The 22,268-nt window shown below is 39.0% G+C and overlaps 1 protein-coding gene across 1 annotated transcript in view; it reads right to left on the bottom strand.

Annotated features, from left to right (window-relative positions):
- Positions 1-2,817: 2,817 nt before the first annotated feature.
- Positions 2,818-22,268, bottom strand: part of LOC150012810 (uncharacterized) — a 199,093-nt gene continuing 179,642 nt past the window's right edge. The window contains exon 2 of the mRNA XM_090275775.1: positions 2,818-3,203. Coding sequence (XP_090131901.1) covers positions 2,818-3,203 — 386 coding nt within the window. The remainder of the gene's footprint in view (positions 3,204-22,268) is intronic.

Below are 22,268 nucleotides of genomic sequence, written 5' to 3'. Positions count from 1 at the left end.
CACTGCTGACTCACCCCTCAGTTAAAAATAAAACTGGTAATGCTGTTCACAATTATATAGTTTGTTTTTATTTTTATTTTAAATTACATATTCTACTAACAAAAGCCTAGGTGTTCCAATCTACAATTCAACATGAAATTTGTTTCTGAAAAATCATTTGAAAGTAAGGAATAAAAAGCATTTTCAAAAATGGCCTGCATAACTCTTAACAGTGAAACATGAGGAAGTCACTGTAATACAGGAAAATGACAGACTAATATCTCAAGAAAATAGTTTCTGTAACACAGAGCTATAGGGAGGCCGCACCTTCTGGTGGGTATGCCCTTGTGTAATCCCCTCCCCTCTGAGTGTGGGTGGAAACTCTGACTTGCTTCTAACCAACAGAACATGGCAAAAAGGTGGGATGTCACTGCCGTGATCACATTTACATTTATATAATACACCTTGCCAGCTGATTCAGTCTTAGAGCTGTTCCCTTGCTAGCTCTGTAGAAGTGGCTGTGTGGGGGACCCACATGTAGGAAAGTGAGGGAACTGAAAGCAGCCTTCAGACAACAGCCAGCAAGCAGCCAGGGCCCTCCATTGTCCAACTGCAAGGAAATGAATCCTGCCGACAACCTGAAGGGCGTAGAAGCAGATCCTTCCCTATTTGGGCTTTCAGATGAGAATACAGCATGGCCAACACATGACTAGCAGCCAGAGAGACCTATGCTTAAGACCCAGTTATCCTGTACCCAACCTCTGACCCACAGAAACTGTGAAATAATATGTGCCATTTTAAGCTTTTAGTAATTCGTTCTACAGCACTGAATAATACAAATGCAAACATTGTTTGCTTCTTTGCTTGTTTTTTTATCAAGGTTCTGATTTTTCTTTTTTTCTAACGCAAACATCTAATTAACTTTAACGAACTATAATGAACATCCAATAGGTCTAACAATTTGTTAAAACAATGTCTTTTTTAGTCCTATCTGCTTCCTCCTTTGGATATGAGGCTTTTTGCTGTTGATGGACCAGTTTAAATTTCAAACCACATAATATTTCACCCCTAGATTAGTGCAGTAGGCACTTCCCCAAAAGGGGGCATTTTCTTGTTCACCATAATACCATTGTCACCTCCTAATCAAATTGACAATAATTCCTTACTGTTTTCTAAAACCCAGTCCACAGTCAAATTGCAGTGACTGGCTGAGAAGTCCACTTATTCTTATTTTATGCTTGGTCTGTGTGAATCAGAATCTTGAGTATCTGTTGTCTTTTTAAATCTAGGGCAGGGGTTTAGCAAACTTTTCTTAAAAGGGCCAGATGCAAACTCTGTTACGTTTTTAGGCCATGCAGTCTCTGTTGCAACTACCCAACTATCTTGTTAACAAAATATTCGTAACTCTAGTTCTCTGACATATGCCAAGAATATCTTGATAGGAATTGCATTGAATCTATAGACTACTTTGGGTAGAATGGGCATTTTTATGATATCAATTCTATCTATGAATATGGTATATGCTTCCACTTATTTGTATCTTTTTTTTTTTTCTTAATGTCTTATAATTTTCCAACTACAGGTCTTTTACATCCTTGGTTGAATTTATTATGTTATTTTAATTTTTTTATGTAATTGTAAATGAGGTTGTTTTCTGACTGTTCATTATTGATATACAAAAATGCAAGTGATTTCTGAATATTTATTTTGTATCCTGCTACTTTACTTAGTTCACTAGTTAGTTCCAGTAGTTTTTTGGTAGAATCTTTAGGGTTCTCTATATATACAGTATCATGTCATCTGCAAATAATGAGACTTTTACTTCTTGTACTTCATTTTGGGAGCCTTTTATTTTTTCTTCCTGCCTGATTGCTGTGTCTAGGGCTTTCATTACTATGTAGAATAAGAGTGGTGAAAGTTGACACCTCTATCCTGTTCCCAAACTTAAGAGACATGCTTTTAGTTTGTCCACAATGAGTATAATTGTGGCTGGGGTTTGTCATACATGGTCTTGACTGTATTGAGGTATGTTCCCTTTATTCCCACTTTTCTGAGAGTTTTTATCACAACTGGGTGCTGGATTTTATGATAAAGGGATGCTTTTTCTGTATCTATTGATATAATCATATGATGTTTTGCCTTCAAGTTATGTGGAGTATCAAGTTTATTAATTTAGATATTGTACCAACCTTGCATCCCCACAATAAATTCCACTTGATCATGGTGTACAATCTTTCTGGTATATTGCTAGATTCAGTTTGCTAAAATTTCGATGAGTATTTTAGAATCTATGTTCCTCAAGAATATTGGCCTGTAATTTATTTTCTTTGTAGTGTCTTCCTCTGATTTTACTATTAGGACAACGCTAGCCTCCTAAAATGAGCATGGGAGTCTTCCCTCTTCTTGAATTGTTTGGAATAGTCCTGACTGGCTTCTGGCCCAGAGTCACACTTAGCGCAGTGGTCTCTTCCCCAAGATGACACACACACTTACTAAAGGGTTTTATTGTTTGTTTGTTTACATCTGATCTCTAATCCATCTGGGATTTTTCTTTCAAATAACCAAAATGCCATTGTAGATAGAAACCAACCAAAGTATGTGAGCAGCGTAGAAAGGCACCTACTGAAAGTTTCCCTTTACAGGAAATGCCCAAAATAGGGAAAGGAGCAGAGACAGAAATCACATGAGGTACTGCCAGGCTTGGCAGAAGTGTGGAGTGAGTATTTTGGGTGCAGGGTTTCTTTGGGGGGATGGATCAAGATAGTGGTGTCCACTGTACAGCATCGTAAATGTATTTCATGCTCAGGAATGACACAATTTAAAACATAAACAGTCCTTTTATTTTTCAATTAAAGGAACCACCCTCTGACGAAAACAAAGGCTTAACACAACAACAATTAAGAAAAGATCAAAGCGCAGTAACCCAATAAATTCGGGTGAGAGTCGGAGAGCTGGTTGAACAGCAAGTTGCTCTCCGACTGACCCTGGTGCATTTTCCTCCTCCCTGGCTGGCTCCTGGGCAGGTTCATGGGAGGGCTCTTCAGGGAGGGGTGGTGGAGCCTCAGGAAGCTCAGGCGGAGATGCACAGGCTGGTCCAGGCTCCAGAGGTTCAGCTGGAGCAGCTGACAGAGGTGGCATGAGCCCTGGAGGTGGCCCTGCATCGGGCTCCTCAGGCCTGAGGACAGGTGTTACCCCAGGAGCTGGCTCGGCCTCCTGGGCTGGTGCTAGAGTTGGAAGAGGACAGTAGATCGTGTACATGCCTGCACTTCCCTGTGTCCCCCAAACACAGAACTCAGCCACAGCCCAGGACCAACCCCAGGATGTCCTCCCCATAGGCAGTCCAGCAGGTGGGTTTTCTGGGGCTGGTCTCTGCTCCTGGCCAGACCTGTGGGTGCCCTCTGCAGGACCATTCCCATAAATTCACCTGTACCTCCATCTCCCACATCACCCCGTCTCCCCAACCTTCTCACCCTTGGGCTCTGTCTCCTCAGACCCCAGGTTACCTGTCCAAGAGTGTTTACCATCTACACAGCGCTCCAGACCCTCGTCCAGAATCCTGAGCTGCTTTGGGGATGGTGTCTTTCTTCCACCATACATAGGCTCTGGTTTTCCAGACTCCAAAGTGAGCACATTTACTTTGGGCCTGCTGTGGTTCACCTTCTCCTCTCTGAGAGAGAAGCGGTGAGGGTCCGCATCATCCCGCTTTTCTTCCTTTATAACCTGGCTTGAGTTCTGCAATGACAGTGACCAGCAGCCTGTACGGAGACCTCAAGTCCGGCCTGGCCCTGGTCGCTGCTGCTCTGCCCACGGCACCTTCTGCTTTCTGATCAGGACCAGCCCTGCATCTGCACAGGCCTCACCCCAGGGGAATGAGAGATTCACTTCCAGGGCTCGGGATAAACCTCGGGCAGAGGACGCCACCCATACACCACATCTGCTGGCCAGCCTTAACTTGGGGTGTGAACATGACCTGATCACCAGACTTCTCACCTGTTCCAGCTCAGGGCAGGCCCTCCCATGTGAAGCCCCCTCTGCACACACACCCCCCGCCCCCTCACACACACACACTCACTCATGGATAGGGAGGGAACGTAGTAGGGCCACTCAGGTGAGATCAGAGTGGTGGCCCAGCCTGAACAAAACCACCCTGGGCCTCACTGTTACCTCTCGGTCCTGCCGTGAAAGGGGCCACAGCCGTCGGAACTGGGTCCCGATCCAGCGGCGACCACGGCAAAACACAGTATCATGGCTGCCTCTTTTGAGGCTTCGGCCTAGTGAGACAGGCAGACAACAACAGAACATCCTTCCCTTGCAAAGGACACTAAGCAAGTGAGCCGGGAAGGGGCAGTTTTAGAATGTGGCTCCCTGGCAACCGGGTTCCAAGTTCAGCTGAGCTCCGTTGTCAGGAAGTGAGGTCACTGCCTGGGTCCCCTGCCCCCTGGTCTCCTCAGACAAGAACACTGACTTCTCTTAAACACAAACCACAGTGGAACACATTCCTCACTTCCCACGGACAGAGAGGGGTGTAACCGAAAACTCTGGAGAGTTGGTGTTTCCTAGCAGGACAACAAGAGGCGGTGCACACACCAGTCCATGTGAGAGATGCCCGACCTCCCTGATGGGACACAGGCACTGTAGACACTGGGGAGCAAGCGCTGTTCCCTTCAGGCTTTTGGTCTGGTGGCAACCAGCCCTGGGGACAAAGTAGGAAGCAGAGGCACTGGCAGGTCCCCTGAAGGGTAGGGGAAAGGACCCTGCTCTGGGAGAACAGTTTGCAGGACCCACTAAAGGGCCACAGGTGCACACCTTCACTCGGAAGTGTTCATCCTAGGGGGTTACCCCACAGAACTTTTTGCACAGTTTTTCAACGATGCATTTTCAATATTACTCATCAGAGAACTGGTGAAATGGCCAGGAATTTAAAAAAACACTAATGTCCATGGAGAGAGAGTGGGATCCAGCAATCCAGGTGCACTTGGGCCTCTACATTCCAGAACCGTGAGAAATAAATTTTGGTCGTGTAAGCACCCAGTCTGTGGAAGTCTAATGTGGCAGCCTGAACAAACTGAGACAAGGGGGAATGAAAATCTTTTCTTAAAAAGAAAATCAACTGATAAAATTGGAAAGAATGGTGGATATTTCAAAAAAAAATTACTATTTAAAATCCATGGTAAAAGTTGATTTGGGTTAGGAGCATAAATAAATGGCAAACTAGTGGGTGAAAACTTGAGGATTACCATGACAGCTACAGCTTATAAGTACCTTCCCACAAAATAAGTATTACTAAAAAGGGTTAAAAAGGAGGTGACTTCATGGAGAAACTTAGCAAACATCACCAGCACTGGGACTAGGTGACACCCTGTGCCTCCTGGTGTGACATACTGAGGACTCAGCCTCACTTCTGAGGTGTTGCTGCCAAAGGTACACAACCCAGACCCAATCATAAGGGAACAATTGGCCAATCCAAACTGAAGGGCATTCAACACCATATACACACCAAACTTTTCAAATATGCCAGTGTTGTGGAATGCAAAGGAAGGCTGAGGAACCATTCAAGATTAAGCGTGACTAAATAGATATGAATACAGAATGCAATGTATGAACTTAAGTTTCTTTTCCCAAATGACAATTACGTAATAAAAATGTATCAATATTAATTTCCTGATTTAGAGAAATACACTGAGGTTATGGAAGAGGATTCCTTGTTCTTAGGAGATAGGCACAGATGCATTTAGGCATAGAAAGACATCGTACTGCTCTCACTCTTCAACACTTCAGAAGTAATTATGAGTCTACAACCAGTTACCCATCTATGTCTGCCTCCATGGAATGAAAGAAAGGGAAAGAGCAAGTCAATGTAGTAAAGTGATAACACTTTGGGGAATTCAGTATGAAGGTATCTGTCATTCTTGTAGCTTTTCCATAAATTTGAAGTCATGTCAAAATATTAAAATTATGGAGCAAATGAGTTTAGAAACATAATTTACTCATGTTTACCATATAAAGAAACCACAATAACACTTCTTCTACACAATGGTACAATCAATACTTTACTTAATCATGTAGGAAACCTTTTCTCCCCAAACATCACAGAATTTTCACAAAGGTCACACTGGACCTAGTGCATCACAAGAACACTAAACAGGTCAAATATAGGAAGAGTGTATTTCCATGATTAGCCCAGGCTATTCAGGGTGTATCTCTGCTTCATCCGGAGGTGGGTTGTACTGACCATGAGGAAGAAATATAGTGGATCCTGGACAGCCAACCAATTGAATCTGTTAAAACTATATACCTTTTTTTGTTAAAGGTATACTCAGGAATAATGGTGATAGTGGTGGTAACAATACCTACCATGTATGTCACATGATGTGTGCCAGACATTTTATATTTGGTTTAGATAGATTTCTTTTTCATTTGTGAAATATAGCCTTTTATTAATTGGTACTTTTAAAAATTAAATTAATTGAGGTAACATTGGTTAATAACATTATATAAATTTCAAGTGTATTAATATATAATATGACAGCTGTACACCTTACTGTATGCTCCCCACCCAAAGTCTAGTCTCCTGTCACAATGTATTTGATCCCCTTTATCTTCTTTACCATCCCCCTCTACTAACCACCATTCTGTTGCTTGTATCTATGAGAGGTTTTTTTGTTTGTATGTTTGCTTTGTTTACTCAATTGTTGTTTTTTGTTTAGAATCCCATGTATAATTGAAATCAAACAGTTCTTGTCCTTTTGCAGCTCACTGTTTTTACCTGGCATAATACTCTCAAGATCCATTCATGTTGTTTTAAATGACAGTATTTCTTTTTTATGGCTAATATTCCATTGTATATATTTATCATATCTTCTCCACCCAATCATCCATCAAAGAACACTTGGGTTATTTTCACATCTTGGCTATTCTAAATAATGCTGCCATGAACATAAAAATATATCTCTCTATATATTCATAAATAAATAAATAAATATTTTTTTCAAATTTCTTGGGTGGATACCCAAAAGAGGGATTTCTGGGTCATATGCTAACACTATTCTGAAGTTTTTGTGGACCCTCCAGGTTGTTTTCCACAGTGGCTGCAATAATTTATATTCTCACTTGTGGTGTGTGAGGGTTCCCTTTTCTCTAGATGTTGACTTAGTCATAATAGCCGTTCGTAGAGTTATGAGGTGATATCTTATTGTGGTTTTCATTTGCATTTCCTTCATAACTAGTGATATTGATCATCTTTTTATACATCCGTATGTCTTCCGTGGAAAGTGTCTATTGAGATCCTCTGCCTATTGATAAATCAAATTGTTTTTGTTATTGTTATTGTTGAGTTGTATGAGTTTTTAATATACTTTGTATATTGTCCCCTTATGGGAGGTACTGTTTGAAAATATCTTCTCCCATTTGATTGGTTGCCTTTTTGTATGATGATGTTTTTTTTTGCCGGGCAAATCTTTTTGGTTTGACATACTCTTATTAATTTATTTTTGCTTTTATTTCCCTTGCCTTTCAAGTCAAGTTCATAAAAACTCATCACTATAAAGGTTGGTAGCTTCGGTGACAATGTGTTCTTTTATGTATTTTGTTGCTTCAGGTCTTATACTCAACCCCTTAATTAATTTTGAGTTCATTATTGTGTATGGTGTCAGCGGTCTAGTTTTATTCTTTGGCATGTGGCTTTGAACACCATTTGTTGAGAAGACACTTTTCTCCACTGTATGCTTTTGGCTCCTTTGTTGGAAGTTAGTTGCCCACATATGTGTGAATTTATTTCTAGACACTCAGTGCCATTCAATTGGTTTGTGTGTTTGCTTTTTTGCCAATTGCATACTGGTTTCATTATCATGGCCTGTTATAATTTGAAGTCAGAATTGCTTTGGCTATTCCAGGTCTTTTGTAGCTCCATACAAATTGAAGGATTTTTTTTTTCCTCTATATCTGTAAAAATGGCGTTTGGAAATTAATGGAACTGTATTAAATCTATATACAGGTATCTCTTGAATAACACGGTACTTCTATAACACGTTTTCACTCTAACATGATTAGAGAATTGGGGAAAACTTCCATATAACACAATATTAAGAAAATCCCCATACAATACTGAATGTGATAAAATTTTGGATTGTATTAATCTAATAAACTCATCCATCAAAGAAATAAAACTGACAACATTAAATGCTCATTTGGAAAATATATGGTTAAAGTCAATTCAAAGTGAAAATGTAATCAAGCCAGCAGAAAACAGGACAGATGCAATAGTAGAATTTGCTAAGTGTTTAGGAAGGAAAAGTTTCGACGATATGACTGTAGAAAATATCTAAGATTGCTGGTAGAAGAAGAAGCTGATGAAGCAATTTTGTTGGAAATGACATCTGGAATGTGCCAAGATAACTTAAGGGACAATAATACTGATGAAAACAAAGAAGTTAAAAAGTTTACTCTAAAAAGCGTAAAGAAAGGCCTAGAATTAGCCGAACATTTAGAGTTGCATTTCTTTCTTTTTTTAGGATTTTCAATTGCAGTTGTCCCATTTTTCCCCCATCGCTCTACCCCACCCAGCGCCCACCCCTTCCCCACATTTATATCCCTCCCCGTTGTCCATGCCCATGAGTCATTTATACACGTTCCATGACTAGACCCTTCCCTTACTTATCCCCCTTCTCTCCCTCCTCCCTCTCCCCTATTGACTGCTATTCTACTCCTTGTCCTATTTAGTTCATTTTTTTATGTTCTTTGGTTTCCTGAATTAGGTGACATCATATGCTATTTTTCTTTCTTTGTCTGGCTTATTTCACTAAGCATAATACTCTCTAGTTCCATCCCTGTTGTTGCAAATGGCAGGAGTTCCTTCTTTCACTCTGCTACATAGTATTCCATTGTGTAAATGTACCACAGTTTTTTGATCCACTCATCTACAGATGGGCAGTTAGGTTGTTTCCAACACTTGGCTATTGTAAACAGGGCTGCTATGAACATAGGGGTGCATAAGTTCTTTTGAATTAGGGTATTAGGATTTTTCAAGTATAATCCTAGCAGTGGAATCACTGGTTCAAAAGGCAGTTCCATTTTTAGTTTTTTGAGGTAATTCCATACTGTTTTCCATAGTGGCCGCACCAGTCTGCATTCCCACCAAGAGTGCACTAGGGTTCCCATTTCTCCACATCCTCACCAGCACTTGTTTGTTGATTTGTTGATGATGGCCATTCTGACTGGTGTAAAGTGGTATCTCATTGTGGTTTTTATTTGCATCTCTCTGATGGCTAATGATGTTGAGCATTTTTTCATGTGTCTATGGACCTTCTGTATGTCCTCTTCGGAGAAGTGTTTGTTCAGGTCCTTTGCCCATTTTTTGATTGGGTTATTTGTTTTCTTGATGTTGAGTCATATAAGCTCTTTATATATTTTGGAGATCAGTCCCCTGTCTGTGATATCATTGGCAAATATGTTTTCCCATATGATTGGTTTCCTTTACATTTTGCTGATGTTTTCTTTTGCTGAGCAGAAACTTTAGTTTGATGTAGCCCCAATTGTTTATTTTTTCCTTTATTTCTCTTGCCTTAGGAGATATAGCAGTGAAAATGTTGCCAAATGGGATAGCTAAAATTTTCCTGCCTATGTTTTCCTCTAGGACTTTTCTGGTGTCACAGCTTACATTTAAGTCTTTGATCCATCTTGAGTTTATTCTGGTTTATGGTGTAAGTTGGTGGTCTAGTTTCATTTTTTTGCATGTTCCTGTCCAGTTCTCCCAACAACATTTGTTGAAGAGGCTCTTTTCACTCCATTTTATGTTCCTTCCCCCATTGTCAAATATTAGTTGTCCATATAGACCTGGGTTTATTTCTGGGCTTTCTATTCTGTTCCATCGATCTATATGTCTGTTCTTATGCCAGTACCAGACTGTTTTGATTACCGTGGCCTTGTAGTATAGTTTGGTATCAGGTATTGTGATTCCTCCTACTGTGTTCTTCTTCCTCAAGATTGCTGTGGCTATTGGGGCTCTTTTTTGGTTTCATGTGAATTTTTGAAGTATTTCTTTTAGGTCTGTGAAATACGTCATTGGTATTTTAATAGGGATTGCATTGAATCCATAAATTGCTTTGGGTAGTATGGACATTTTAATGGTGTTGATTCTTCCCATCCATGAACATGGTATATGCTTCCATTTATGTGTATCTTGCTTAATTTCTTTCTTCAGTGTTATGTAGTTTTCTGAGTGTAGGTCTTTTGCCTCTTTGGTTAAGTTTACTCCTAGGTACTTTATTTTTTTGTTGCTATAGTAAATGAGATTTTTTCCTAGTTTCTATCTCTGATATTTAATTGTTGGTGTACAGAAATGCCTTTGATTTCTGAATATTGACTTTGTACCCTGATATTTTGCCAAATTCACTTTTTAGGTCAAGTAGTTTTTTCATGAAGTCTATACGGTTTTCTATGTACACTATCATGTCGTCTGCAAATAAAGACAATTTTACTCTCTCTTTCAATTTGGATGCCTTTTATTTTTTCTTTTTCTTCTCTGATTTCTGTGGCTAGAACTTCCAACAATATATTGAATAGGAGTGGAGAGAGTGGACATCCTTGTCTTGTTCCTGACCTCAGGGAGAATGCTTTCAGTTTTTTCGCATTGAGTATGATCTTGGCTTCAGGTTTCTCGTATATGGCCTTTGTTATGCTGAGGTATGCTGCCCCTATTCCCATTTTGCTGAGAGTTTTCATCATTAATGGGTATTGTACTTTATCAAATGTTTTTTCTGCATCTATTGATATGATCAAATGTCTTCTGTCTTTCATTTTCTTTATGTTGTGTATTACATTTATTGATTTGCAAATATTAAACCGTCCTTGCATCCCTGGCATGAATTCCACTAGATCGTGGTGTATGATGCTTCTAATCTGTTGCTAGATCCGGTTTGCCAATATTTTGTTGATGATTTTAGCATCCATGTTTATCAGCAATATTAGCCTATAGTTTTCTTTCTTTGTTGTTTCTTGACCTGGTTTTGGAACTAGGGTAATACTGGCTTCATAGAACAAGTTAGGGAGTCTTCTCTCTTCTTGGATTTTTTGGAATAGTTTGAGAAGAACAGGAGTTTCTTCTTTCCTAAATGTTTTGAAAAATTCACCTGTGAAGCCATCCGGTCCAGGGCTTTTCTGTGCCGGGAGATTTTTGATTACTGCTTCAATTTCACTAGTTGTTATTGGTCTGTTTAGGCTTTCTGCTTCTTCTCGATTCAGTTTTGGAATATTATATGTTGTCAGAAATTTCTCCATTTCGTCTAGGTTGTCAAATTTCTTGTCATACAGTTGTTTGTGTAATTTCTTACAATCCTTTGTATTTCTGTGGTATCGGTTGTGATTTCTCCTCTTTCATTTCTGACTTTTTAAAATTTGCATCCTCTCTCTCTCTTTTCTGGTGAGCCTGATTAAAGGCTTGTCAATTTTGTTTATCTTTTCAAAGAACCAGCTCCTACTTTTGTTGATCTTTTGAATTATTTGTTTAGTCTCTATGTCATTTAATTCTGCCCCGATCTTCATGATTTCCTTCCTTCTGCTCGCTCTGAGCTTTGTTTTTCGTTCTTCCTCTAGTTCTTGTAGCTGTAGGGTTAAATATTTTATTAGAGATTCTTCTATCCTTTTTACGTAGGCCTGTATTGCTATAAATTCCCTCTCAGGACTGCTTTCCCTGTATTCCATATGTTTTGGGTTGTCATGTGTCCAATATCATTTGTTTCCAGAAACTTTTTGATTTCTTCCATGATGTCTTTGTTAATCCATTCATTATTTAATAGCATGTTATTCATTCTCCATGAGTTTGAAAGTTTTTGAGTTTTTTCCTTGACGTTGATTTCCAGTTTCAAGCCATCGTGATCTGAGAAGATGCTTGATATAATTTCAATTTTCTTGAATTTGTTGAGGCTTGTTTTGTGTCCTACCATGTGTATATCTTTGAAAATGTTCCATGTGCACTTGAAAAGAATGTATATTTTGCTTCTTTGGGGTGAAAAGTTCTTTATATATCAACTAAGTCCATTTGATCTAGAGTGTTGTTCAATGCCTCAATATCTTTGGTGTTTCTTTGCTTTAAAGATCTGTCCATTGTTGACAATGGGGTGTTAAAGTCCCCTACTATGAGTATGTTGCTGTCTATATCCTTTCTGAAGTCTTTCAGAAGTTTCCTTACATATTTGGGTGCTCCTATGTTGGGTGCATATGTTTACCAGGGTTATATCTTCTTGATGGATTGTTCCCTTCAGTATTACGAAATGCCCTTCTTTGTCTCTTTTTATGGCCTTTACTGTGAAATCCATTTTGTCTGATGTAAGTATTGTCACCCCAGCTTTTTTTCATGTCCATTTGCTTGAAATACTTTTTTCTATCCCTTCACTTTCAGTCTGCATAGACCGTTTGTTCTAAGGTGTGTCTCTTGTAGACAACATATATGTGGGTCATGCTTTCTAATCCATTCATCTACCCTATGTCTTTTGATTGGAGCATTTAATCCATTTACATTTAAGGTTATTATTGATAGGTATTTATTCATTGTCATTTTCCCCCTTTGTACTCGTGTTCCTCTCTGCCTCTCTCTGTTTCTTCATCTCCTTAAAGCAGACCCTTTAGCATCTCTTGCAATGCTGGTTTGGTGGAGATGTATTCTTTTAGCCTTCTTTTGTCTGGGAAACTCCTTATTTCAACTTCCATTTTGAATGAGAGCCTTGCTGGGTAGAGTAGTATTGGTTGTAGGCCTTCGTTTTTCATTACTTGCAATATTTTTTGCCATTTCCTTCTGGCTAACAGTGTTTCTGCTGAGAAATCTGATGATAGCCTTATTAGCTGTTTCTCTTGTATCTATTAGCTGTTTCTCTCTTGCTGCTTTTAGGATTCTCTCTTTGTCTTTGAATGTTACCATTTTAATTATGATGTGTCTTGAAGTGGGCCTGTTAGGGTTCATCTTCATTAAGACCCTCTGTGCTTCCTGGACCACATGACTCTTTCTCTCATCAAGTTAGGGAAGTTTGCTGTCATTAGTTTTTCAAACAGGTTTTCTATCCCTTGTTCCTATTCTTCTCCTTCTGGAATTCCTATGATACGGATATTATTATGTATCATGTTGTCCTGCAGCTGTCTTAAAATCTCTCCATTCTTTTTCAGTCTTTTTCCATTTTGTTGCACTGTCTTGGAATTTTTTTCTACATTGTCCTCCAGCTTGCTGATCCATATTCTTCTTCCTCTAGCCTGCTTTTATTTCCTTCTACTATGTTCTTCAATTCAAAAGTTGTATTGCTCATTTCCTCCTGGCTCTTATTGATAGCTTCTATGTCCTTTTTCCTGCTGGTGTAATTCTCAGTAAGTTCCTTGTAGTTTCCTTGGAGTTCCTTGTAGTTTCCCTGGAGTTCTTTGTAGTTTTCTTTGAGCTTGCTGATCTCATTGAGCTTTCCTATAATCCATCTTTTGAATTCCATGTCTGATAATTTGCTTCCTTCTATTTTATTTTGCACACTTTCTGGGGAGTCTTCCTTTCAATGGTTGGCTGTTTCTCTGTCTCCCTATTTTTGTGGCTCTTCTTGTTTGTTGTTGCTTTTTAGATTGATCTGCACTTCCTGGATCTGCCCCTGGTGACATCAGATTGTGTACCAGTCTGGGCCTAGGCAGCCTGTTGCAGACTACCAGAGATCTACTGCCTTTGTTTGTCTCCCTTAGTTGTTAATCTATTCAATCTGTGATCAGCCATCAGGTATAAGAACTGAGGGTAGGGCAGATTAATTCCTGTAGGTGGGGCCTTTGCCTCCCCTCAGGCTAATGCCACTTGGAGGGGAATGGTCTGCCTGCAGTATGGGGAATAAGTCAGCACTGGGACCCGTTCAGTTGCTCCCTTAGGTCTCCCCTCAAAGCCACCATCCTAAATTCTCCCCAAGCACCTCTAGTCCTCTCTGTCCTCACTCTGCTGGAGCCCAGGGTAGGTGGGTGCCAAAATATTTTTGTATGTGATCCACTTAGAAGCTCTTTTTCTCCAGCTGTTTCTCTCAGGCCAGCAAGAAACCTTGTGGCTTTTTGCTTTTCACAGCTGGATACTATTTTACTTTCCACTCTGTTGCTGTAGGCTGGGAAGCCTGGCTAGCAGTTTAGGCCTTGTCCTTCTCAGGGGAAACTTCCAGCTGCTGAGCTGTTTTTCAGTCCATTCAGCTGCCACCTGTGGGAGCACAGCCAGCCATTTCACATCTCCACACTTCCTACTGGTCACGTTGTCATGAAGCAGCCTTTTCTGTCTCTTCGTGGTTATAAGACTTCTCTCCAGCTAGTGTTCAGTTGGTTATTCCACATGATTTCCCCACAATTAAGTTGCAAGTCCAGACCAGTCCTGGAGGAGGTTAGTGTAGCTTTAACTTAATCCTCTGCCATCTTGGATCTCCCATGCTGTTTTGTTGACTATGGCCTTATAGTATAGTTTGACGTTAGGTAACACGATTCCTCCAACTTTGTTCATCTCTCTCAGGATCACTGTTGCTATTTCATATAAATTTGTATTCCATGTAAATTCTTGAAACAGTTGTTCTAGTTTTGTGAAATACATCATTGGCATCTTGACCGAAATTGAGTTTAACCTATAGTTTCCTTTGGGAAGTATGGACATTTTAGGGATGTTAAATCCTCCTAACCATGAACACGGTATGTTCTTCCACTTATTTGTATCATCTTAAATTCATTATTTCAGTGCTTATAATTTTCTGAGTACAAATCTTTGACATCCTTGGTTAGAGTTATTCTTACGCATTTTTTTTTGAAGCAGTTGTGAATGGGATTGTTTTCTTAACTTCCCTGATAGTTCATTATTGGCATATAAAAATGCAGCTGACTCCTGGATATTAATTTTGTATCCTGCTACTTCCTAAATTCATTTATCACTACTCATAGCTTCTTGGTGGAATCTTCGGGTTTCTCTATGTATGGTATCATCTCATCTGTAAATAAAGACAGTTATACTTCTTCCTTTCCAGTTTGGATGCTTTTTATTTTTTCTTCTTATCTGTTTTTTATGGCTAGGACTTCCAGTACAATGTTGAATAAGAGTGGTGAAAGCAGGGTTGCTATCTTGTTCTCAATGTTAATGGGAATGCTGATAGTTTTTGCCCATTTAGTATTTTGCTGCTTTTGTTTTGTCATTATGACTTCTATTATGTTTAAGTATGTTCCCTCTATTCTCACTTTGTTAAGAGTTTTATCATAAGTAGAGGCTGGATTTTATCAAATACTTTTTCTGCATCTATTGATATGATCATGTGGTTTGTATACTTCATTTTGTTATGTGGTGAAGCACATCTATTGATCTGCAGATGTGGTGCCAAACTTGCATTCCCAGGATAAATTTCACTTGATCATAGAGTATGATCTTTCTGATGCATTGCTGTACTCAGTTTGCTAATATTTTTTTCAGGATTTTAGCATAAATGTTTATCAGGGATATTGGCCCATAATTTTTCTTTTTGGCGTGTCTTTATCTGGTTTTTGAAGTAGAATAATGCTGGCTTCATAATATGAGCTTGTGAGTATTTTATTTTATTTAAGTTTTTGAAATAGTTTGAAATAGTTAGTTCTTCTCGGAATATTTGGTAAAATTCACCTGTGAAGCCATCTGATCCAGTACTTCTGTTTGTTGGGAGTTTTTTCATTACTGCTTCAATGTCATAAACTATTCAGATTCCCTGATTCTTCTTGATTAAGTTTTGAAAGATTATGTTTTTAGGATTCAATCCAATTTTTCAAGATCGTCTACATACAGTTTTTCATATTTCTTACAATTCTATGTATTTCATTGTTGTCAGTTGTTATTTCTCTTCTTTCATTTTTGGTTTTCTTTATTGGTGTCCTCTCACTTTTTTTCTTGATGTTTGGTTAAAAATTAGTAAATATTTATATGAAACTGGTCCGTGTGGCAATGGCGAATGCAGCTCAGCCCTGATCCAGAAAACCGACAGGTGCCAGGCAGCACACAGGAGCCAGGCCCACAGATTGGCTTTCCCACAGCAATCAGGCCTGCATTTTATCTAGGCTGCTTTAAAGTTTGCTTTTGCTAAAACTCCCTCACCCTAAGTTGAGAACTGCAGATGTTTAGTGTATAACCTTGAAGTAATTTCTTAAGGCCTATTCTGAGCTGTTTCAAGGAGAGGATGTGGCCAGATCACCCATCCTTATCATCCCTTTGCATGCACAACATTCTATTCTTTTTTACCTGTAAGCTATAACCATTTAAAGTAACTTTAGTATAATAATTTATGACTCTCTTGGATGTAATCCACTGAGAACAGTAATAAAATCCTGTTTACGCAAGGGTCAATGTGCTCTCACCTAGAGAGTGGCCATTCTGTCCCTTTTCTCCACAGAAGTCATAGAGCCCATGTGCATTTGTTCACCCTCATCCGCAATGCCACGGACCCCACTGGTCAGAGTTTGTGACAAACCTTTTTCATCTTTTCAAAGAACCAGCTCTAGGATTCATTTATCTTTTGTATATTTTTACACTCTGTTTCATTTATTTCTGCTCTGATATTTATTCTTTCCTTCCTTCTACTAACTTTGGGCTTCTTTGTTCTCTTTCAAGTTTCTTTAAGTGTAAAGTTAGATTGTTTATTTGAGCATTTTTTGTTTGACATAGGTCTGTAATGCTATAAATTTTCCTCTTATAATTGCTTTCCCTCTTTCCCACAGATTTTGCATTTTTGTGTCCTCATTTTCACTTGTTTCAAGGTATCTTTTAATTTCTTCCTTGATCTCATTGTTGACCCATTCATTGTTTAATAACATGTTATTTAGCTTCCATGTCTTAGTGTTTTTCAGTGTCCTTCTTGTGATAAATTTCCAGTTTCATAGCATTATGGTCAGAGAAGAAGCTTGATATGATTTCAATCATCTTAAATTTATTGAGACTTGTTTTGTGTCCTAACATGTGGTCTATCCTAGAAAATATTCCATGTGCACTTTAAAAATATGCATATTCTGCTGTGTGAAATGAAATGCTCTGTAGTTATCAGTTAAACCCATTTGGCCTGGGGTGTCACTTAAGGCTGCTGTTCCGTTGTTGATTTTCTGTCTGGAAGATTAGACAAAATGGGATGTTAAAATCCCTGACTATGACTGTTTTTCTGTGGATCTTTCCCTTTACGTCCACCAAGATTTGCTTCACATATTTAGGTGTTCCTTTGTTGGATGCATAAGTGTTTACTAAGGTTATATCTTATTGTTGTATTGTTGCCTTTATCATTATGTAGTGTCCTTCTGGGTCCCTTACCATAGCCTTGATTTTAGAGTGTATTTTATTGGATATAAGTATTGCTACGCCAGTTTATTTTCTTTCCACTAAAATGAAATATCTTTATCCATACTGTGCTTTTAATATATGTGTATCTTTTGTTCTGAGTTGGGTCTCTTGGAGACAGCATATATATTTGGGTCTTGTTTTCTTATCCATTCAGCCACCATATGTCTTTCACTTGGAGCATTTATGTCATTTACATTTAAAGTGATTATTGATAGATATGTATTTATTGTGATTTTATTTTTTTATTACTTTCCTCTGTTTTTCATTCTTTTTCTTCTTAAAACAAGCTCTTTAACATTTGTTGCAGAACTCGTTTGGTGGTAACAAACTCCTTTATTTTCTTCTTGTCTGAAAAGCTCTATATTTCTCCTTTTATTTATTTTTTTTGTATATTTTATTGATTATGCTTTTACAGTTGTCATATTTTTTCCCTTTACTCCCCTAAGCCCAGCACCCCCTCCCTCCAGGAGTCCACTCCCGTTAGTCCATGTCCATGGGTCGTGCATATAAGCTCTTTGACTTTACCCTTTCCTGCACTATTCTCAACATCCCCCTGTCTATTCTATACCCTCTTACTATGCTTCTTAATTCCTGCACCATTTCCCTCCTTCTTCCCCCTTTCCTATCCTAGCTGACACCCTTCCACATGTTCCCCATATCTATGATTCTGTTCCCACTCTGCTTGTCTGCTTAGTTTGTTTTTGTTTTTATGTTTTAGATTCTGTTGTTGATGGTTGTGATTTTGTTGTCATTTTAATGTACGTAGTTTTAATATTCTTTTTCTTAAACAAATCCCTTTAACATTTCATGTAATAATGGTGATGCTGCACTCCTTCAGCTTTATCTTGTCTGGGAAGCACTTTGTCTGCCCTTCCATTCTGAATGATAGCTTTGCTGGATAGAGTAGTCTTGGAGGTAGGTCCTTGCTACTCATCACTTTGAATACTTCCTGCCAGTCCCTTCTTGTCTACAAAGTTTCTTTTGAGAAATCAGCTGATAGTGTTATAGGTACACCTTTGTAGGTAACTCTCTGCTTTTCTCTTGCTGCTTTTAAGATTCTCCTTTTATCGTTAACCTTTAGAATTTTAATTATGATGTATCTTGGTGTGGTCCTCCCTGGTCTACTTTGTTTAGGAGTCTTTGTGCTTCCTGAACATATATGTCCATTTCCTTTCCCAAATTAGGGAAGTTTTTCTTCAGTATTTTTTCACATAATGTTTCAATTTCTTGCTCATCCTATTCTACTTCTAGCACCTCTATGATTCAGATATTGGCATGTTTAAAGCTATCGCAGAGGTTTCTAAGCCTGTCTTCATTTTTTTTTTATCCTTGTTTCTTCTCTCTGTACTGGTTGACTGTTTATTTCTTCCTTATAATCCAATTCATTGATTTGAACCCTGGTTTTCTTTCCTTCACCACTAGTTTCGTGTGGATTTTCCACCATTTCACTTTGTATAGCCTTCATTTCTATCCTGTCATGTTAATTTTTTCTGTCAAGCCTGTGAGCATCTTTACCACCAGTACTTTGAGTTCTGCATCTGTTAAACAGGCTAGCTCCTTGTCTGTTAGGTTGGCTATCTCCTCATCCCTTAATTCTCCCACTGGAACCTTAACCTGTCTTTCCTTTTGGGCTGTACTTCTCTGTCTCCTCATCTTGCCAGCTTTCTGTGTTTGCCTCTGTGTCTTCGGTAGAGCTGTTGCATCTGTTACATTTTAAGAAGCAGAGCCTTAGGTAGTCACGAGTCCTGGTGACCCATTTCACCATGTTTCGGTACTATATGTGGGGGAGGGCCCTCAGAGGGAACAGTGCCACTTGCCCTGCACTCGCTCCTTTGAGACTGGTAGTTTCTTTCTCTGCCCCAACCCCCCACTGGTTTTCACAGTCAGAAGCAATGTGACTCTATTTTCCACAGGGCTGGAACCACAGCTGCACAGTCTGTTCTGGGGCTGTGATCAGTCTGGTCAGGGGCTGGGATTGCTTCCCAGGTTTAAAATGCATGACTACACCTTTCACCATGGCTACAGTCCCTGATCCACTGCCGCTGTTTCAAGCCCCACTGCCGCTAAACGCACCACCAGCCACCACCACCAAGAACCACCCCTGCAGCTGCTTCCGCAGCACCACACCTTGTTTTCTCCTTCCTGGCTCTGCCCCTCTTACATTTCTGGCTGAATATTTCTTCTTTTTTTCTTTGTTTGTTGAACTTCCATGTATTTTTGATATTCTGGATTTTCTGAGTTATTTTTTTGAAGTGATTGTAAATTCCTTCTTAGTTGTGACCGAGATGCAGTGTGTTTGCCTACACCTCCATCTTGGATGGAAGTCTGAAGCTCTCCTTCTATTTTACATGATAGCCTTGCTGGGTAAAACAGCCTTAATCAGTGGTCTCTGCTTTTTGCCATCTTAAATATTTCAGGCCAATTTTTTTTTGGCCTATAATGTTTCTGTTGAGAAATCAGATGACAGTCTAATGGGAGCTCCCTTGTAGTTTACTAACTACTTTTCTCTTGCAACTTTTAAGACTTTCTCCTTGTCATTAAGTTTTGTCATTTTAATTATGATGTGTCTTGATGTGGGCCTCTTTGGGTCCAACTTGTTTGGTACTCGATGAGCTTCTTAGACTTATGTTTCTTTTTTTCATCACCAGATTATGGAAGATTTTCACCATTATTTCTTCAAATAGGTTCTTGATCCCTTGCTCCTACTCTTCTGGTATTCCCATGATGTGGGTATTTTTATGCTTCTTATTGTCCCAAAGGTTTCTTAAACCCACCTCATTTTATAAAATTCTTTTTCCTTTTTGATGCCTGACTGGGATGTTCTTTTTTCCTACTTTGTCTTCCAAACTGCTGATTCAATCTTTGGCTTCATCTATCCTACTTTTTTTCCTTCCAGTGTTTTTTTTTTTTTAATATTGCATTATTTATTTATGACTAGCCCTTTTTTATGGTTTCTATGTTCTTTTTCATGCTATTGAGTATCCTTATAAACATTACTCTAAACTCTATATTTGATAAATTGCTTGTCTCCATTTCATTTATTTCTTCTGGAGAATTCTCTTGTTCTTTCATTTGGGGCCTGTTTCTCTGTCATCCTATTTCCCCCCATATCTGTGTTTGTTTCTATGTATTAGGTAGATCTGCAAAGATTCGGTGCAAGCTGATGTCTCAGGCACTGCCTGTTACTGGCCCTGGGCAATCTGTTTGGGGCTATTAGTGATCCACAGTTTGTGACTTCCTCTTATGGGCTTGAGTGTTTTCAAAAAGAGCCAAGCTGTACCCCAGTTCAGTCTTTTACCAGCACTGAGCCCAGGGAAGGGTCAGATAAAGTCTCAAATCTCCCAGAGATCCACCTTCACCTACAGGCTTTCTGCTAGGCTTAATCCCTTGAAGTACCCCAGCTATACTCCTCAGTAGCCAGACTTAAGTTCCACAGGGGGAGCAAGATCATTTTTATGGGTAGGGCTATTGCTTCTCCCAAGTCTTATGCCGCATGGAGCGGAGTGTTCTGCACAAGAATAATGGAAAAGTAGCATTCTTTTAAGTTATTTCCTCACCTCCTGGTACCACTGCCCACAGATAGCTCCTTTTAGTGATTTTAGGTATTTTTTGAGCTTCATTGAGCTATAATTAAAAAATACATTTGTAAGATTTTAAAAGTATACCTCGTAGTGATGAGATATACATAGTTTCTCATTTTTTTTAGTTGTTTTAGCTTTCAGTTCTTTTGATGATTATCATCACACCACTTAGCAATATTTCTAAATATAAATTACAACCCACTAATGGACAAAAATTTCATTTAGGGGCCTAACTAAACCTTTTTCAAGTGAGATGGAGTGGAGGAGAGAAGAATTGAAATGGAATGTTATGGAAAACATGGGTACGTTTCATGTCAAGTAGTTTTGTTTTACTTATAAATATGCATGTGCACTAGGTTACAATGAGAAAACATGTATTTTTACTTAGAGTCTATAAAAAATGTTTGGATCTTCGGTTCTATATAATATGCTAATAATTCAAAGTCTTTGTTTATTATCTAAAGATAGTTATTTATTATCTTTCTGACATTAATAATAAGGCTTCTAGTGATAATTTTTTAAAAATAAGTGGCCTTTCATACTCATCCTTCTGTTCTCACACCATAAACTGCAATATCATCCCTTCTGAGCTGTACAGTGCGTGCACTGGACCTTACCTTCCTGTGTCAGGAAAGCCAATATCTTTCCACACTGTGTTTCTGCTCTTTTGTGGGACCCAAGCTGCCCATCTGCATGATCCTGAGCATGCAGGTGTCCCCAGGGCTCTTCCCAGTGTAACGTTGCAGAGCCCAGGACACAGCAGGAAAAGAGAGGCATCTGCAAGGTCACCAGAACTTCCTGACCTCCAAACAGCCTCTGGGGCCACTAGAAGCCTGTCCCTACTCTGTAAACACAAGTGAGACTTTGTCACTCTGATGAGTCTACCACTCTTCCCTTAGGATTGGGAATGATCCTCACTTTTGAAATAAGCTGTTTGCTTAGAAGCTGGAGCTTCTGGGACTAAAAATATGAAGTTATTTCACAATCACCTGCAAGACATATGGAGCCAGGTTGTTTGGGTTAGTATGCCTAGGAATGGTGAGAACCCAAATTTGCTCCATATATACAGTGACTCTGCTAATTTGTCTTTTTCCTTCTCTCTTGGTTTGGTTTGGTTTGGTTTTCAGAGGATGCATGCAAGGTGGTTGTGAAACAGATTTTTATCCTATTTCTTTGGGATGAGGATAGAAGAGGAGAGAGAAAGGAAACATCTGTGAGAGTTGTTATAGTCAAAGTGGGTCACCTTAGAGTGTAGAAAATTCTGACAGTTTAGTGGTTTGTTTAATGTGAAACTTCTTTTACAACTTAGAAAAACATTTCAAAGGTAAATTATTGAGAAATACTTAGAAAATTTAGACAGTTAGAAAAAAGTCACCCGCAGAATTTTTAAAGGA

This window comes from Furipterus horrens, unplaced genomic scaffold (assembly GCF_987537825.1).
Source record: "Furipterus horrens unplaced genomic scaffold, mFurHor1.1.pri manual_scaffold_4, whole genome shotgun sequence".
Taxonomy (NCBI): Eukaryota; Metazoa; Chordata; class Mammalia; order Chiroptera; family Furipteridae; genus Furipterus; species Furipterus horrens.
Note: the sequence above shows the minus strand (reverse complement) of the source record. Positions and strands in the feature narration are given on the sequence as shown.